The sequence below is a fragment of the Kwoniella pini genome, chromosome 9 (assembly GCF_000512605.2).
Source record: "Kwoniella pini CBS 10737 chromosome 9, complete sequence".
NCBI lineage: Eukaryota > Fungi > Basidiomycota > Tremellomycetes > Tremellales > Cryptococcaceae > Kwoniella > Kwoniella pini.
Genome location: NC_091724.1, coordinates 401,614 through 417,414, shown reverse-complemented (window position 1 = coordinate 417,414; position 15,801 = coordinate 401,614). Strand labels below are relative to the sequence as shown.

Below are 15,801 nucleotides of genomic sequence, written 5' to 3'. Positions count from 1 at the left end.
CTCGCTTTATAGAAAATATACAATCTCTTTGTTTTTTCTTCTTCTTTTTATTCATCATCACTTTCATCATCATTTTCAACAAAATCATCTCTTTCATGTTCTTGTGCATTCATACTTGCTAATAAATCAATTTCACCTTTTTGTTCCTTTTTCATAGATTGTAAACGTTGACCTGAATTGTTTTGAAACGAAATAATTCGAATCAATTCTACAATACAAGATAATAATAGAAAAAGAATTTTAAGTACTTACGAAATAGGGTAGCAATAGATTCATTTGTTTTTCTATCTAGTTTTAACATTCTATTATTCATATCTCTCTTTAAATCCCAATTAGCTCTTTTAGGTTGTATATTGAATAAATCCTATATATATATTCAATAACGGAATTAGCTCCTTTAAATTTCCTTTAAGAATTAACAGAAATTAAAATCATTAACATACCAATTCTTCTTTCCTTTTTTCTTCATCCTCTTTTATGATTTGTTCAGCTAAACCTTCTACTGCTTTTTCAACTGTATCTTCATTTTCATCTTCTTGTCCTCTTTTTCTTAAAGTACGTGTTTCAGGATCATAATTTCTTTGTTTAAATGCAAAATGTGATCTGAAAGTTATTGGTTATGTATACTGTAAGCTTAATGACCTTTTTTTTACAAGGTTGTCTCATTGAAAAGGAAGGTAAAAGAATATGACAGGATGATAATAATGAAAGTTTAATTGAAACTTACGATTCTCCATTCCCATTTACATCTTTACCTTCTTTCCGCCTTCGCAGAGCTATTAATCTTTCTTTTCTCGCTGCTGAATTTGCCGCTAAATTATTGTCCATCTTAATGATTGCTTTTTGTAATATCCGTGTTTCCAATGTCAACAATGCAAATGAGAAATGTAGTTATGTTTAATCACTAGTCTTTCAACCATTAAGCTTTCGTTCGAATGATTCCTAATGTCATGTATGAGTTAATGATACCGTGGGAAAGTAAAAGTAAAAGGTTAATTTGCCACCGTTCCTTCTTGAAGTTGATTATGAAAAGTCCAAAAGTTAATTGGATGAACGACAATTTAACATATGCATTGATGAATACTTAATTTTACTTTGATTAATCCGACAGTGATAGTCAATATGGAAGCGACAGAAGGAATTGAGAAGCCCTCCATACCAAAAGCTTCAAGTAGTACGAATAAACCTCGAAAAAGATTTGTAGGAAGTTCAAAACCTTCTTCTTCAAGAACACCTTTACGAAAAGTTGCGAATCAAGTACCGGATGAGATTCTAAATGATCCTAATTTGAATGCAGCTATAAAAGGTATATCAGACTTTTCCTTGTTTATAATGCATGGCACTCATAAGCTAACATTAAGGCTTTTTTTACAGGTTTACCTGGAAATTATAATTTCGAAATTCATAAAACTATACATCATATACGTCGAGATGGTGTTAAGTCTGTTGCGCTACAAATGCCAGAAGGACTCATGATGTATGGATGTGCAATTGCTGATATTATCGAAACGTAACCTACATTTCTTCTTACCAGTATAAATGAGAGATTGAAGCTGATTCAAGGTCTTTGTCATTTAGGTTCACCGGAGCTCTACCTATGTTGCTTGCTGATGTGACTTATGGAGCATGCTGTCAGTGGTGTTTGGCTTGATCCGGTGCCGTGAGGGTCGATTCACTGATACACAAGGCAAACAGGCATAGACGATTATACAGCTAAAGAGATGGGTGCGGAGATGATTGTGCATTACGGTCACTCGTGCTTGAGTGAGTTTTACCTTTAAGTCATCCTTTCATAAGCTTTTATATCCAAATGATGACTCACATAAATCTCGCATAGTACCGGTATCGCAAACAACACTCAAAACACTATATGTTTTTGTGGAAATAGCAATTGACACAACCCATCTATGTCTTTCGGTACGGCGTAATTTCCCTTCAAGTAGAGAATCTTTCAAACGATTGGTTTTGGGTGCAGGAGAAGCAGAACCAGGTGCAGCTGTACCTATAACCCTAGAAGAGTCGGATCAACGTCAACAAAATGGGGCAATTCGGCAAGAAGAGGTGGAAGAAAAGGATTTACCAACTAGACTAGCGTTGGTATCCACAATTCAATTTGTAGCGTCGATCCAAAGTCTACGAGATGACTTAGACAAGGCAATGCCTCCATTAGAAAACGACGATACGGGAGCAGAAGAGAAAGATGGAGCGCTGTTGAAAGTTAAGAAAGGGGAAATTGGAGTATGGCGTGGGAAATATGAAGTAACCATACCTCAGGTTCGACCATTATCGCCTGGTGAGGTTTTAGGATGTACAGCTCCGAAATTGAAAGATGTAGATGGGTTGATGTAAGTGTTGTGCTGTTCCTTTCTTTCTTTCTGTAGACTCTGCTTCCCATATATAGCAGCTGATGATATTTGGCTGGCTCATAGATATGTTGGAGATGGTCGATTCCATTTAGAATCAATTATGATAGCTAATCCTACTGTACCTGCATTTCGATACGATCCATATTCTAAGAAATTCACAAGGGAGACATACGAACATAAAGAAATGAGAGGTATTCGAGGAGAAGCCGTGAAGACTGCTAGAAAAGGTTTAGTTGAAAAAGGTAGTGGAAGTTGGGCTGTCTTATTAGGTACATTAGGCAGACAAGGTAGTTTAAGCGTTTTGAAGGTTAGTCGCAATTTCTATTTTGATTCAGAATCGAAAGCTAATAAATTTAGTATTAGTCGATAACATCAAATTTACCTTCAGATTCAATACCACCTCTTCTCATTTTACTTTCGGAATTATCGCCTATAAAACTCTCATTATTCTCTCATGATGAAATATCAACATTTATTCAAACTTCTTGTCCTAGATTATCAATTGATTGGGGATATGCTTTTTCAAGACCTTTACTTAGTCCTTATGAAGCTAGTGTAGCTAGTGGAAGAATTAGAGGTTGGGAAGGTTTAGATCTTGCTCATGCTGTTCCTTCAAAGATAAGGGATGGAATAAATAAAGTAGAAGATAAAGGTCAAGGTGATTATCCCATGGACTTTTATAGTGATAATAGTTTAGGACCTTGGACACCTCGATATAAAGTAAAGGCATAAGTTGTTTCCAAAACTCGCAGACTCAACGAATATTCCATTGCTATTAAAAGTCAATTACATGATTATAACGATTGTATAAGGATGTATTATATTTCATATAAGCACTATAATGTAGCCGAAATCCTTCCCTTTATAGCCTGGGTATGGCGATTCGATTGACCATATCACTTTGGTGTTGTGCAACAATTGCGTCTATATTTTCCGAATAACATCCTTACAAAACGTATACCTATCGTCAATCTTCTTCTCCCTGATCTTCATGCTCATCTTCATCTGCATCCTCTTCATTATTGTCGTTATCAGGCGGCAGTGTAACGTATTCATTCAACCTTAAGTTGGGGTATAAGATAGACTTGTAAACAAAAAATATCGCACTAGATATATAAGACTTACAATCTAACAAATGGACGCATTACAACTAAAACATCATAAAGTTGTTCTTGAAAATCTTTAGCAATAACTTGTTCATCCTTAAAACTTTTCAAAACAAATTATAATCATTAATTCTCGAGACAGACGTAAAAACTCATTTTTAAAAGTTTTTAATTACTTACTAATGAACAACAGCAATACTACGTAATTTTAAAAGATCAATATCTTTATGATCTTTTTCAATACCTTTTGGAGCAACTTTTAAAGCATCATCATTTCCAAAAACATTTTGTCTTTTACCTGTTTTTTTATCTTCTTTTGGTTCACCAAATAATTTAATAAATTCAATATCACTTATACATTTTCTAAATTTTTTAGGATTTTTTAATAAATTTTGTCTAATAAGTGATAATTCATTTTTAAAAGGTTGCCAAATTCCACAAGCTAATAAACTTTTATTATTTGGTGAAATTGATAAATGATATGCTGCCCAAATTCCTTTTCTACCACCTCTTGAAGTTGACATTGAAAAATTTCTTTTATAAGGTGTTTTATCTGATGAAAATCTTACATCTCTATATATTCTATGCTAAAATTCCCATTCCCATTTCATTCATATCAGCTTAATGCTTAATAAAAATTTTTCCTTTTCCAAAATGTTAATACAAATGGAATTAAGCTTACAATAATATCTTTCGAAGGTAAAATTGGAATTTCATCATCTGCTTCATGAAATTTCATTTGAACAATTCCTACAAAAGCTTTCCATTCATTTTCCGCTTGTCTAAAAGCAGGTTCATGTGATCTGAACCATTCTCTATCATTTCGTTCAGGTATTTGTAAGTTTTTAAGGAAATTTAAAGTGTTTTGAGAAATCATACCGGGCGGTACTAAACATATACGAATTAACCCCATCGTAATTGTTCAGCAAGACAAACAGAGGGTATTCACCTTGACCAGATTTGGGAGCCGGATAAATTCGACCAGCAATCTCTTGACCTTCTTCCAATTCTATCTCCTCATCATCATCTTCATCTTCGTCCTCATACCCTTCTATCCTAGTTGTCGATTGTTTTCCATTTGTAAGTTTCGTTATCTTAGCTTTTTTAACGCTACTTTTATTCCGGCTATTTGAAGTTGATTTTCTTTTCTTACTATTACCTTCATCTATAAAATCAGAATCAACTGATCCATCTTCATCTGAATCTTCTTCTATAGGTTCATCTAATTCACTTTCTCCGAAAGCTATAAAATCATCTTCAGATCCTTCATCATCTGTTGAAGACTGTTCAGACTCAGTCAATCCACTTGGAGAATGTTCCCTTTCTTCGTCTTCGTCTTTTGCAAGTATTTTGGCTTTCCCTTTTGACTTTTGAGCTGGTTTTGAAGTTGTCTTTGATTTAGGGAAATAAGGTGAAGTCTTTGCTGATTTTTCGATCCACTTCCCTTTCGTCGGTGTTGAACTGATTGAGCTCTTCAATGGTGTAGATGTACTCGCTTGCTTACTTGATCTAGTTGGTGTCGATTTGGCTGAAGCAGCTGATATTCTTGGTGAAGCTCTAGCTTTGGGTTGTGTTGGTGTTGTTTTAGCTTTGACCATGGTAATTTATTCTTTAGGAGAACTCGATTATGTCTGTTTCCTTGCTTCGTTTGAGTCACGAGCAAGATCCTTGCAGATGATAATACTGTGCTGTCAGCTGCTGACCAGAATATTGTCAACCTATAAATCCGGTAATGATTATAGTCATATCGCTTTGCTCCATCTTATCTTACGGTATTTTAGGACGATCGATAAATCCACTCGTTAATTCATGTTCCCCCTCCACTACGCGTCCAAAACAAAGAGACATGACGACATAATCAACTTTCCCACGGTTACATTCAAGCTGGAATGTAAATCAGGCACACAGTCCCACGTGGTTTATTTTGATATTTTCATAGCTGCTCAACCTGCTTATTGCATTTTATTGCATTTCTACGTATTTTGAAAAATCTCATATATCATTCGTCCAGATCCCATATTACGGAAAGGCTTGAATCTCTATATACTTGGTCATCTACCTGCAGCCGATACTTTGATAATGGCTTTCGTCGACAACAAAGCTTCGTCCTCCAAGTCAGCTCAAGGATCGAAAGGGAAAGGCGGCAAGGGTAAACCCGCCCAACCTCGATTGAAGTCGAATCAAGCTAAACGACTGAGGATAGATGAAGAGCTGAAAGAGCTACAGGCTAAGGTCGATAGCTGGGTGAGCTTCCGTTCCACCTTATTCCATTGATAAATCAGCTTATGTTGCTTAAATAGGTACCTCCGGCAGAGATCACCGTCTTCAATGAACTGCCTCTGTCTGCTCGGACTCTCAAAGGTCAGAGACCTATCATTGGATGTGATTCCCAAAGACGATTGCTAACCTTCGAATTATCTATAGGTCTGAAATCGAGCCATTTCCTTAACCCTACTCCTATTCAACAACTTGCTATTCCGCCAGCTCTACGTGGTCAGGATCTTCTGGGCTCAGCAAAAACTGGATCTGGTAAAACTTTGGCATTCCTTATACCTATGTTAGAGAGGCTATACCTGGATAAATGGGGACCAATGGATGGACTAGGAGCTGTTGTCATTTCTCCTACCAGAGAATTAGCAGTACAAACCTTCAACCAATTAAGAGATATTGGGAAATACCATAATTTCTCCGCTGGTCTAGTTATTGGTGGTAAACCTTTGAAAGAGGAACAAGAAAGATTAGGAAGAATGAATATACTCATCGCTACACCTGGTAGACTTTTACAACATCTGGATAGTACAGTAGGATTTGAGTCTTCCGGAGTCAAAGTTTTAGGTGAGTATCATATGCTATCCTGCTCTTAACATTTAGTCGACGTAGCTAAAACTGATGATCTGCTTTAGTACTGGATGAAGCGGATAGGTTGCTTGATTTAGGATTCTTACCCGCTCTTCGAGCAATTATTGGACACTTTTCTTCTGGAACTCAATTGTCGAATACCAAACCTAATCGACAGACTTTACTATTCTCAGCTACCCAAACGAAAGATTTAGCTTCGTTAGCCAAATTATCGCTTTATCAACCCGAGTATATTAATTGTAACAAAGCTGGTGAAGAAGGTGTGGTACCTTCGAACCTAGAGCAATTTTACGCTGTCGTGGGGTTGGAGAAGAAATTGGACACTCTTTGGGGTTTCGTGAAGAGTCACTTAAAGATGAAAGGAATCGTTTTTGTGACTTCCGGTAAACAAGTGAGCTATTTTTACATACCCAACACATATCATCACTTTAACTCCCTTATGACAACGCTAGCTTGGATCTTGACTGATAATCTGTGCTATTTAGGTCCGATTCATATTTGAGACTTTCAGAAGACTGCATCCAGGTCTACCGTTAATGCATTTACACGGAAAACAAAAACAACCAACCAGATTATCAATCTTTCAAAAGTACTCGACCTCAAAACACGCTTTATTGATTTGCACGGATGTTGCTGCTAGGGGATTAGATTTCCCAGCTGTAGATTGGGTTATTCAATTAGATTGTCCGGACGATGTAGACACCTATATTCACAGGATTGGTAGAACAGCAAGATATCAAGCTGGAGGACATGCTTTGACTTTACTTTGCCCAAGTGAGGAAGAAGGTATGCTCAATCGATGGAAAGAGAAAATGATTGAAGTGAAGAAGATAAAAATCAAAGAGAGCAAGATGGGTAATTTGAAACAACAAATGCAAAATTTCGCATTTAGAGAACCTGAGATAAAGTACCTTGGTCAGAGAGTGAGTTCGCCATAAACCTCAATTTTACTTCAGAATCCGCATTATTGACTTGTGATATGATTAGGCATTCATCTCATACATGAAATCTGTACATATTCAGAAAGATAAGTCAATTTTCAAATTCTCCGATTTACCTGCCGAAGCTTTCGCGGAAAGTATGGGTCTCCCTGGTGCTCCTCAAATCAAATTCGCTGAGCAAAAAGCTGCTAAAGTCAGAGGTGGCGCGAAGAAGGATATGCCGCAAGAAGAAGAAGAGGCCAAAGCGATCGAAGAAGTCGAAGAAAGGGCTGTCGTTGGAAGCGACGAGGAGTCTGACGATGAGGATGACGAGGTCGAGGTTGATGAAGAAGAAAGTGAGGACGAAGAAGAAGCTGAAGAGACGGAAGCGGAGAACAGTCATAAAAGCGAAGCTAGTGAAAGTGATAGCGAATCTTCATCCGTTGAAAAAGTAAGTCAAGCCTGTAAGACCTTTAACACATTACGATGCTGATACGCTGCATAATTAGCCCAAATCTGCTCCAGCTGTTCGAACGAAATATGATCGAATGTTCGAAAGGAAAAATCAATCTATTCTAACACCTCATTATACCGCACTTATATCTCATAAAGATGGTGAAGATGATGATGAAGAAGAAGAAGAAAATGATGATGTATTTACATTAGCTCGAAGAGATCATGCTTTATCAGGAGATGAAATATCCGATAATGATAATGATAATAGTGATATTGAAGAATTATCAAAAGTAATAAAAGGTAAATCAAAAATACAAATTGAAGAACCATTAATATCATTAGAAGATTTATCAAAAAGAAAATTAAAATCATTAAGTTCTAAAAAAAATAAATTTAAAAATGGACCTTTAGGTGAAAAATTAATTTTTGATGAAAAAACTGGAGAATCTAGAAATTTTTATGAAACTGGAAAAGAATTTGAAAATACTTTTGCAAATGAAGAAAAAAGAAAAGAATTTTTAGAAATTCAAAGAGAAAAAATGAAATTAGCAAATGAAATTGATAAAGCAATTGCAAAAGAAAAGAAAATTGAATTAAAAAGAAAAAGAAAAGAACGTGAAAAAGAAGTGAGCTAAAATTTTATATTGTAGTTTAAAATAAAATTGCTGATTAATTTCTTTGAATTTTTTCATTTTAGGCTCGTCAAGAATTTATAAGTGATGATGAAGGAGGTGATGGACCAGTAGCTTATTTAGGTGGTGTTGAATATTCTGATGAAGAAAGGAGTCTTATCAATTCACCTGAACCTGAACCTGAAGTTAGGAATAAAAAGAAAAGGAAGAATAAATTTAAGAGTAATGATGATTCTGATAATGAACTTGTTGGTGGTGCTTTAGAAGATGATGAAGCTCTGGCTTTGAAATTATTACAAGGATCTTAATAATCGACTCAGTTTATGCATGCATTCTTATAGCTTCATTCTATACGTATATGAAGCGTAGTTCTGTGGGTGTCTAGTCAATCTTGATTGCATTCGCTATTATGATTTGAGGGCAGATAGAGTGATGTCATAATTAACACTAGATGAACAATATGAAAGCAGTGAACAAATCAATTTGTAAGGACGAAAACTAAAACAGTATAATCAAGACAACAATCATCTATAATATATATTTATATGAGAATATATGTTAGTGTGTATTCGAAAGAGGGTCTGGTTCTCTACATGAAGGATTATTGATAAGATTATTTCTTCCTTGATAATCCCATTCCAGTTAATTTCTCTTCTAATTCATCTAATTGTTCGTCAGTCGCAGATCTTATATCCTCCTCAGATAATCTAGTGATTCCACTTTCGCTTCCTACTCTGTGTCTTCTACCTCCTATTGCTCCTCCAACTTGTCCTACTGAAGCATGTATAATTTCATCATTATTTCTTCCAAGTGAAGAAGGTGCTGTCCGTTGAGCTCTAATTGCTCTATTCGAGTTTGAATTAGTCGTCGATAAACCTGGATAACCTGATATACCTTGACCATTTGTCGAGCTAAGATTAGCTGATCCACCAGTTGTCCCAATCGAATTGGAAGTAAAATTTGAGACGGCTGATAATCGTCTAGTAGCGTACGGTGATCTATAATTATTTCCTATTTGCTGTTCGACCTCGTCTATCATCCTTCCAGAGGGTGAAGATGATTCTTTGATACCTAAACCTACACCTTTACCCAATGTCACATCTCGTACAGGACTATGTGAAGGGCTCGAACGAGAAGTAGAAGGTCGACAAGACGGATCACCGAAACCTCCTCTAAGCAAGACAGGTCCTCTTCTCGATCTTGCAGAATCGGTGTTCCTGCTCGTAATTGTCGATGTTTCACCAGTAGTCTGAGGTGAAAGGACGCCTCCAACAGATCTAATGGGCATGGGTTCCTCATCGTGTACGACCACGTCTCTGCTGACACCTCTTCCAGGCAAGCTCCTGGCCGCTCCAGTCACCGCAGAGCTAGACGTAGGATGAGCGTGCTTGGTAATCTCGTCCGCGGATTTAAGACTTGTCATAGGCTTAGCAGTAGCAGGTGATATCGCTTTATATGCCAATCCGTTCGATGAGGCAGAAGCTGAACCGGGTCCTAACGGTGATTTCTCTCCGGAAGTCTGTCGTCGATACATCGGACGGCTGTTTCCGCTTGCATCATACTCTGACAAATTGGAGGGAATGGGTCTTCGAGTAGCCGAGCTGGGCCGGGATGCGCTGAGTAGACCGATAGATGAAGGGTGGGAGCCAGAAGATGCTCGAGCGGGAGACGATACGCCAGAATCGATTGCTGAGCCGGATGTTGCACCGCCTGTGAATGTTGGCGGGGTGTTGAGAGAGAATGAACCGGCCATACGTCGAAGCTCTTCATCTATATGCTGTTTCGTCATTGGTACTCTGCCACCATATGCAGCTCCGCCACTGTTTCCCGGAGAACCGGACGATGTCAATAGAGGAGACGGTGTTAGAGGAATTGATGGAGCTGATAGGGAAGAAGACGTTGATGGTAGATAGGATCTCGAAGCTTGAATAGCCTGTGCTGCTAGGGAAGGTGGTTGGGGTAAGGCATCAAGTGTCTTCAGGAAGGCTTGAATATCATCTTCATCTGGAGGAGGTAATCTCGCACTTGCAATAACACTTGCACTTGGTCCCTCCAAGCTATGTCTCAGCCCACTTTCCCTAGTACTTGTTCGCCTAAGTAACCCTTGTCCGGGCGAAGTACCTTCTCCAACGCTACTGCCTTGCGATCCGACAGCGGTACCGGTTGCACCGCCAGAACCGCTTATAGCTCGACCAGATCGCTGAGATAACGATGAAGAATATCGCTTGATGATCCCAGGCGGGCCAGTATGTGATGACAAGGAGGATTCGCGTTCAAGAGATTCAGGTATGAATGGTGACGATGCGCTTGGCGTCATATAATATGGTCTACCTGAGATACTTCTGGGAACTGGTTGCTTGGTAAAGCTAAGGGAAGACGGCGAAATTGGTGATTGCCCCGGAGGCGGAGAAGATGTCGGTATCTGCACGCTCACGCCCGACATCGCCCCAGTAACGGGCGGGGACGCTGAGCCAGCATACATGTTGGCTAATTGCGCGTGGGTGAAAGATCGTCCGGATTGAGACAGGAAAGAACTTGTTCTTCCGATGGAGGAGGGCCGCGAGCCGCCCATAACTGGTCGAGCTGATGATGAAGTGGGTACAGGGGATCCAACATACGCTTGAGGTGGGGTCGAGCGAAGAAGGGATGTCGATGGCGAAGCGGACGCGAATGGCTGGATAGAGTGACCAGATAGGCGTCGCGCAGCAACAATTGCAGCTGGTGTAGCCATACTAGGTGAAGGAGGCTCATGACCTGTCATGTCCCTTTGACTCGTCGATGAGCTTCCCGCAAACGGCAAGCCTTCTGCCAAAGCACCCCATTGACTCGTCGCTGGCCGCTTCTCCTGGCTTGACACGACTCTGCTTGCAGCCGGCCTGTTCGAGCTTGAGTACGAACCGGCAGGTAAAGCAGCTTGACGTTGAGGTATAGGTGAGGCATTCGATTGGATGGGAGTAGGCATGGAAGATTTCCTACTAGTTTCAGGCTTTATAGTGGGCGAATTATCCTGTGTATTCCGACGGGACACAGTAGGTGTGAACCAATCTTCATCCATATCGACGAATTTTTCACTTAAGACAGCTTCCATATCCTCTACACTGAAATCAACTTCTGGTCGAAAGTCCGTAGTAAGGGTATATTCGTTGCCAAACAGGTCAAGCTTCGGAAACTCATAGCGTTCGATCTCCTCAGGACGGGCAGTATCTTTGGCTGACAGTTGGTCCAATCCAGTATCCAAGCCTACTAATCCCCTTTCCATGACCTCCCAAGCCTCCTCCAAACCCTCCACTGAGTTCGGGTATCCTTCTGCGCCCCAGAGTTTCAATCCCATGCGAAGACCATTGTTGGATCGCCTCAGACGACGAAATAATCGATATGCTGGAAGGAGACGTATGAGGGAGAAAAGAGCGCGGAAGTGGATTATTCCCAACCGATAAGCTGTATGGGGAGCTAATTGAGAGGTAGATGGTGCATCGGGGGAGGGCAGTCTGGAATTGAAGCAAGATCCGCGTTAGGGCATTTGCTTCATGTTGAAGGAGTGATGGATTAAAACTCACTGAGCGGTGAAAGTCCATCTTTCAAGGATGATACCCGATCTGTTTTCCTTCTCTTTACCCTTACCTTTTCCCGCTAAACCTATATCAATCGGTATCTTGGCACCATCCTTGTGCCACAGTAACGCCTGTCCATTAGGTATATCTTTTGTATCAAGAATGAAAGCAATGAGCAATGGCGGTATAGTGCATGACTCTGGTGAAAGCGTAGATCCTGCTTCGGTATAAGGTTGATATGATGATATAGAACGGTAAATTCCTAGATCGGCTTTGTGTACATCGAGTTCAGGCAGTATCAGATTGAACTACAATAGGTGGTCAGTCAGTTGTTTCAAGGAAGGAAGGAATGAAGATAGTTGACTGACCCATTTATCGTACTTCTTCTCACCCGCTTGTTTTCCCGCATAATGAGTTAACCTTCCATCTACAAGTACACCAACAGTTTTGAGGTAAAATCGATACAATACCTGATCGGCTCTGCTCACTTGACCCGTGCCTATCTGGGAGGATGATGCTGAGGAAGAAGCGAGATTTCTTTCACCACTTTGCTGGGCTACGAGGGTGTTTGGATTGGGTGTCCTCGAGGAGGAAGATACGGTATGCTGAAGATATGGCTTGAGCGGTGATGGCGAATATGACATGATGAGGACGATAGTTGATTTACACGATGCACAAATGTATCATCATGTCGGAGATACCTCTAAAGCCGATCTGCGGTGGAGTATAAGGAGCTTGGAAAGATGGATTTGTTCAAATACGATGTGTGTCGTCTTGATGGGGAAGTTAACCAAGTCAGATCCGGACCCGATGGTGAATTAACGCGGAGGCATCAATCGTATCGTAAAGATTTTGAGATAACGCTAATGTAGCGATATGGGTTTGACTTGATAAGTTACTCGGACACAAAAAAGTAATTAATGGTCTCTCGAGGTCGTAAATGCAAGGAATAGTCACAGAAATGCAAAGATGCAGTCATGAGTGTGATGAGAATGAGTTGAATTTAGTCTTAAAGATAGCGTGATGCGGATGATGCTTAATATACGGCATAAAGTATACTCGAGTAAGCGGTCATTGCCGCGATCGTTCAATTACATTTTGACCAACACCTGACACCGCAGATAAATAGACCAGATGATCAGGAAGAATCATTATGCATAGGTTATATTACTAACGACCCATCAAATCAGGGATAGCAGGACAATATACCCTGCTCTATATCTATGAGCTGAGAGACTGTACTTTCATGATAATATGCACAGAGCTGCATATCGCCCTTATACGGAAATTCATGATTTGGTACCCTCAATCCCAATGCTTCTAGTGCACAGTAAGACGCTAGGCATGCTCAAGCCGCTTCCCACGATGAATCTAAGTCAAAAGACGGGCTCATCGCTCCACGAGAATCCAAAGTACTGCGGATAAACTTTGCCACTCTTCGACCTGCCTCTGGAGCTCCCGGATAGTTTCCTTTTGGCTTTCATTCTCATCTGCTAATTCATTCCTGTCAGTCGTCAACTTGGTATTCTCGCATTTCAGCTGAGTGTTTGCTTCCTCTAGCTGAGAATTTACTTTTTCTAGCTGAGAATTTGCTTCTTCTAGCTGCTTCGATTGGTTTTTTCTCTTAAGGTAAAACCTCTTCTGAGATTTTGCCTCTTTCGTTGAGGCAAGCTATCAGCTTTCCTAATATCTATTGTAGTTGAGCTCTCAATAGCACGCTGAACTCACTCTCAGCCTGTCGTTTCGACTCACGACCGCGTACATCTTCAGTCGGCTCGATGATCTGCAATGTCCAGATAAGCTTCTCGCAAATCCAGAACTATGGAATGCACTTACTTCTGCTGGACCTTCACCAGAAGTGGCGGATGATCCTCCAGCAAAATCGGAACTTGGTACAGTCTCAATAGTTCCGAATGAACGAGTATATTCCTCCAAGAATGTCCTTGGGTCGGACAATGTAGAATTGTAATCGTATCAATTTCATCGGTAAGAAATTGAACAAAACGATTCGTTAGAAATTATCTTGGAAAGGTAAATGTCGACAGAAGTAACATCGGATACAGTGCGGGTCCTGCAACGATCCATGATAGATAGTCCAGTCTTTGCTGAGCCTCAAATCTTGAAACGATTATCATACCTAACGCGAAGCTCGAGTAAATCCTTTATTCCTGCAAGTCAAAGGTAAGGTCAAACTGTAACATTTCATTGGCAGAGAATGGATGAGCGGATAGACCATTGACGTCGATATTATGTTAATATCGACCACGAAATCTACATTAAGCTCACTTCTGAAAACATCCAAGAAAACTTTCGCAATGCGATAATACGAGGAAAGAAATAACTTTGTGAACACGCTGAAAATCCTAATCTGATTAAAAATGGAAACATATAAAATATGTGCATCGCAAAAGTCTCGATTCCATCCTGAACCCTCATAATCCTTCGCTCAGTGCTTCAGAGAACCCCACTTCCCTTTAAGCCATGAATACAAATCGTTCAGTGCTTCATTCAGATAATGAAGAACGGCTCGGCGAAACGTCAGTTCGAGCGGCACTCATATCTTGCTCTTCGAATGAGATATTTTGACTCTTGAGTAGACTTTCCAAATATTGTACATAACGATGTTTTCTTTCCAGAGTTCCTTCTAATTCTGCATTTCTGGATTTCAATTCAGTAATACTATTTTGTAAATCTCTTTGTTCTTTTTCTTTCTTTTCCCTGAATGTCTTTTGAGCTGCTCTATCTTTTTATGGCGAACCGATAAGCGATCGTAACAAAATCAGCGTAGAAGCTTTAAAATAAGGATAGGCTATCATACATACTTTGCGCCAGTCTTCTTTCGCGGGTAGTACTTTGCGCCAGTCTTCTTTCGCGAGTAGAAGGGGTACGAGAAGCCATTGAGTACTGCCGATTCTGACACATTAGTGGTGACCTGCTCGAAAAGTATTTCATCATTCATTTGGACATACCTCATCTTGAGTATTACCTTTCTTTTTATCAACTTGAGCTTCGTCAGATGTTCGAGGTACGAACTGCGAAGCCTCAGAATAATCGTTTGAGTGTTCAGAAATAGTTGAGGAACCCTGGTAATTTGGAAGAGTGTCGCTCCCACTTGCGATACTATGTGATGCAAATCCGGTCAGTGAGCCTGCGTAGGGATCATCGGTAGGCGGTAATAGTGTCATTTGTGGAGGGATGGGTTGGGTATCAAATTTTGGGAGGTCAAAGGACGAAGGATCCATTGGCGTTTGATCATAAAAGCTTGTTTCATCGTATTGTCCCTCCTGAATAGAATCAGCTGTATTTTGATAGTATGTACTAGGTTGTCCTTGGGAAAAGTTGTAATTGTTCATATTGTATGATAGATCAACAGTGTTACGAATTGATTTACCTAAAAGAAAAAAAAGAAGAAATGATAGGACATCCTCTTAGACCATAATTTATTATTCATTTTACAGAAGAATCTGGCCAATACCTGCTATACGTCACTGACTATTGAAGTCCCGCTTGAATGGAAAAGATAAGTGTGAAAGGATAATTCGCTTCTTCATGAGCTATACGACCTTTGTTATTGCTTTGTTGAAAAAGGAGTTATACTGTATACATGACACACTGAGAGTATTGCACGAAACGATGAGAGTGACAGTCGTTTTCATTCAAAAATTATGGTATCTTGGACATACAAAATACCCAGTACTGCTGGTGACATCAAAATCAACTTACTGTACCACTTGAACATAATATCGGAGAGGTTGGAAGATCTGAGATCAGTGACATTTAACGCAAAGTCAAACAATGCAGAAAGGCTCTGTATATTTTCATCTTACTGAGGTCAATTCCGGCCACAGCACGTGATTCAAACAGAAGATCGTAACATCCCTTTAGGTGATCATAATTGCGCCACATCATTT

The 15,801-nt window shown here is 39.7% G+C and overlaps 7 protein-coding genes across 7 annotated transcripts; 2 read left to right on the top strand and 5 right to left on the bottom strand.

Moving 5' to 3' along the window:
* Nucleotides 1-47: 47 nt before the first annotated feature.
* Nucleotides 48-828, bottom strand: I206_106439 (uncharacterized protein; the record flags this gene model as incomplete). Its single annotated transcript, XM_019158937.1, has 4 exons — nucleotides 48-172; nucleotides 253-364; nucleotides 444-603; nucleotides 728-828. The coding sequence occupies 4 exons, from the start codon at nucleotides 826-828 to the stop codon at nucleotides 48-50; spliced, it is 498 nt and encodes a 165-aa protein (XP_019008075.1).
* A 294-nt stretch (nucleotides 829-1,122) lies between these two features.
* I206_106438 (diphthamide biosynthesis protein 1) lies at nucleotides 1,123-3,098 on the top strand (the record flags this gene model as incomplete). Its single annotated transcript, XM_019158936.1, has 7 exons — nucleotides 1,123-1,306; nucleotides 1,375-1,510; nucleotides 1,579-1,631; nucleotides 1,696-1,764; nucleotides 1,838-2,345; nucleotides 2,430-2,673; nucleotides 2,730-3,098. The coding sequence occupies 7 exons, from the start codon at nucleotides 1,123-1,125 to the stop codon at nucleotides 3,096-3,098; spliced, it is 1,563 nt and encodes a 520-aa protein (XP_019008074.1).
* A 235-nt stretch (nucleotides 3,099-3,333) lies between these two features.
* Nucleotides 3,334-5,070, bottom strand: I206_106437 (uncharacterized protein; the record flags this gene model as incomplete). Its single annotated transcript, XM_019158935.1, has 5 exons — nucleotides 3,334-3,427; nucleotides 3,492-3,575; nucleotides 3,653-4,059; nucleotides 4,155-4,360; nucleotides 4,422-5,070. The coding sequence occupies 5 exons, from the start codon at nucleotides 5,068-5,070 to the stop codon at nucleotides 3,334-3,336; spliced, it is 1,440 nt and encodes a 479-aa protein (XP_019008073.1).
* Nucleotides 5,071-5,551: 481 nt separating this feature from the next.
* On the top strand, nucleotides 5,552-8,647 carry I206_106436 (ATP-dependent RNA helicase DBP4; the record flags this gene model as incomplete). Its single annotated transcript, XM_019158934.1, has 8 exons — nucleotides 5,552-5,716; nucleotides 5,773-5,833; nucleotides 5,897-6,307; nucleotides 6,376-6,722; nucleotides 6,817-7,254; nucleotides 7,319-7,702; nucleotides 7,761-8,333; nucleotides 8,405-8,647. 8 exons carry the CDS (start codon nucleotides 5,552-5,554, stop codon nucleotides 8,645-8,647), a joined length of 2,622 nt encoding a protein of 873 aa, XP_019008072.1.
* Nucleotides 8,648-8,952: 305 nt separating this feature from the next.
* On the bottom strand, nucleotides 8,953-12,534 carry I206_106435 (uncharacterized protein; the record flags this gene model as incomplete). Its single annotated transcript, XM_019158933.1, has 3 exons — nucleotides 8,953-11,827; nucleotides 11,897-12,198; nucleotides 12,259-12,534. The coding sequence occupies 3 exons, from the start codon at nucleotides 12,532-12,534 to the stop codon at nucleotides 8,953-8,955; spliced, it is 3,453 nt and encodes a 1,150-aa protein (XP_019008071.1).
* Nucleotides 12,535-13,279: 745 nt separating this feature from the next.
* On the bottom strand, nucleotides 13,280-14,025 carry I206_106434 (uncharacterized protein; the record flags this gene model as incomplete). Its single annotated transcript, XM_019158932.1, has 4 exons — nucleotides 13,280-13,545; nucleotides 13,619-13,673; nucleotides 13,727-13,832; nucleotides 13,952-14,025. 4 exons carry the CDS (start codon nucleotides 14,023-14,025, stop codon nucleotides 13,280-13,282), a joined length of 501 nt encoding a protein of 166 aa, XP_019008070.1.
* A 369-nt stretch (nucleotides 14,026-14,394) lies between these two features.
* Nucleotides 14,395-15,075, bottom strand: I206_106433 (uncharacterized protein; the record flags this gene model as incomplete). Its single annotated transcript, XM_019158931.1, has 3 exons — nucleotides 14,395-14,633; nucleotides 14,713-14,794; nucleotides 14,860-15,075. 3 exons carry the CDS (start codon nucleotides 15,073-15,075, stop codon nucleotides 14,395-14,397), a joined length of 537 nt encoding a protein of 178 aa, XP_019008069.1.
* Nucleotides 15,076-15,801: the final 726 nt, after the last annotated feature.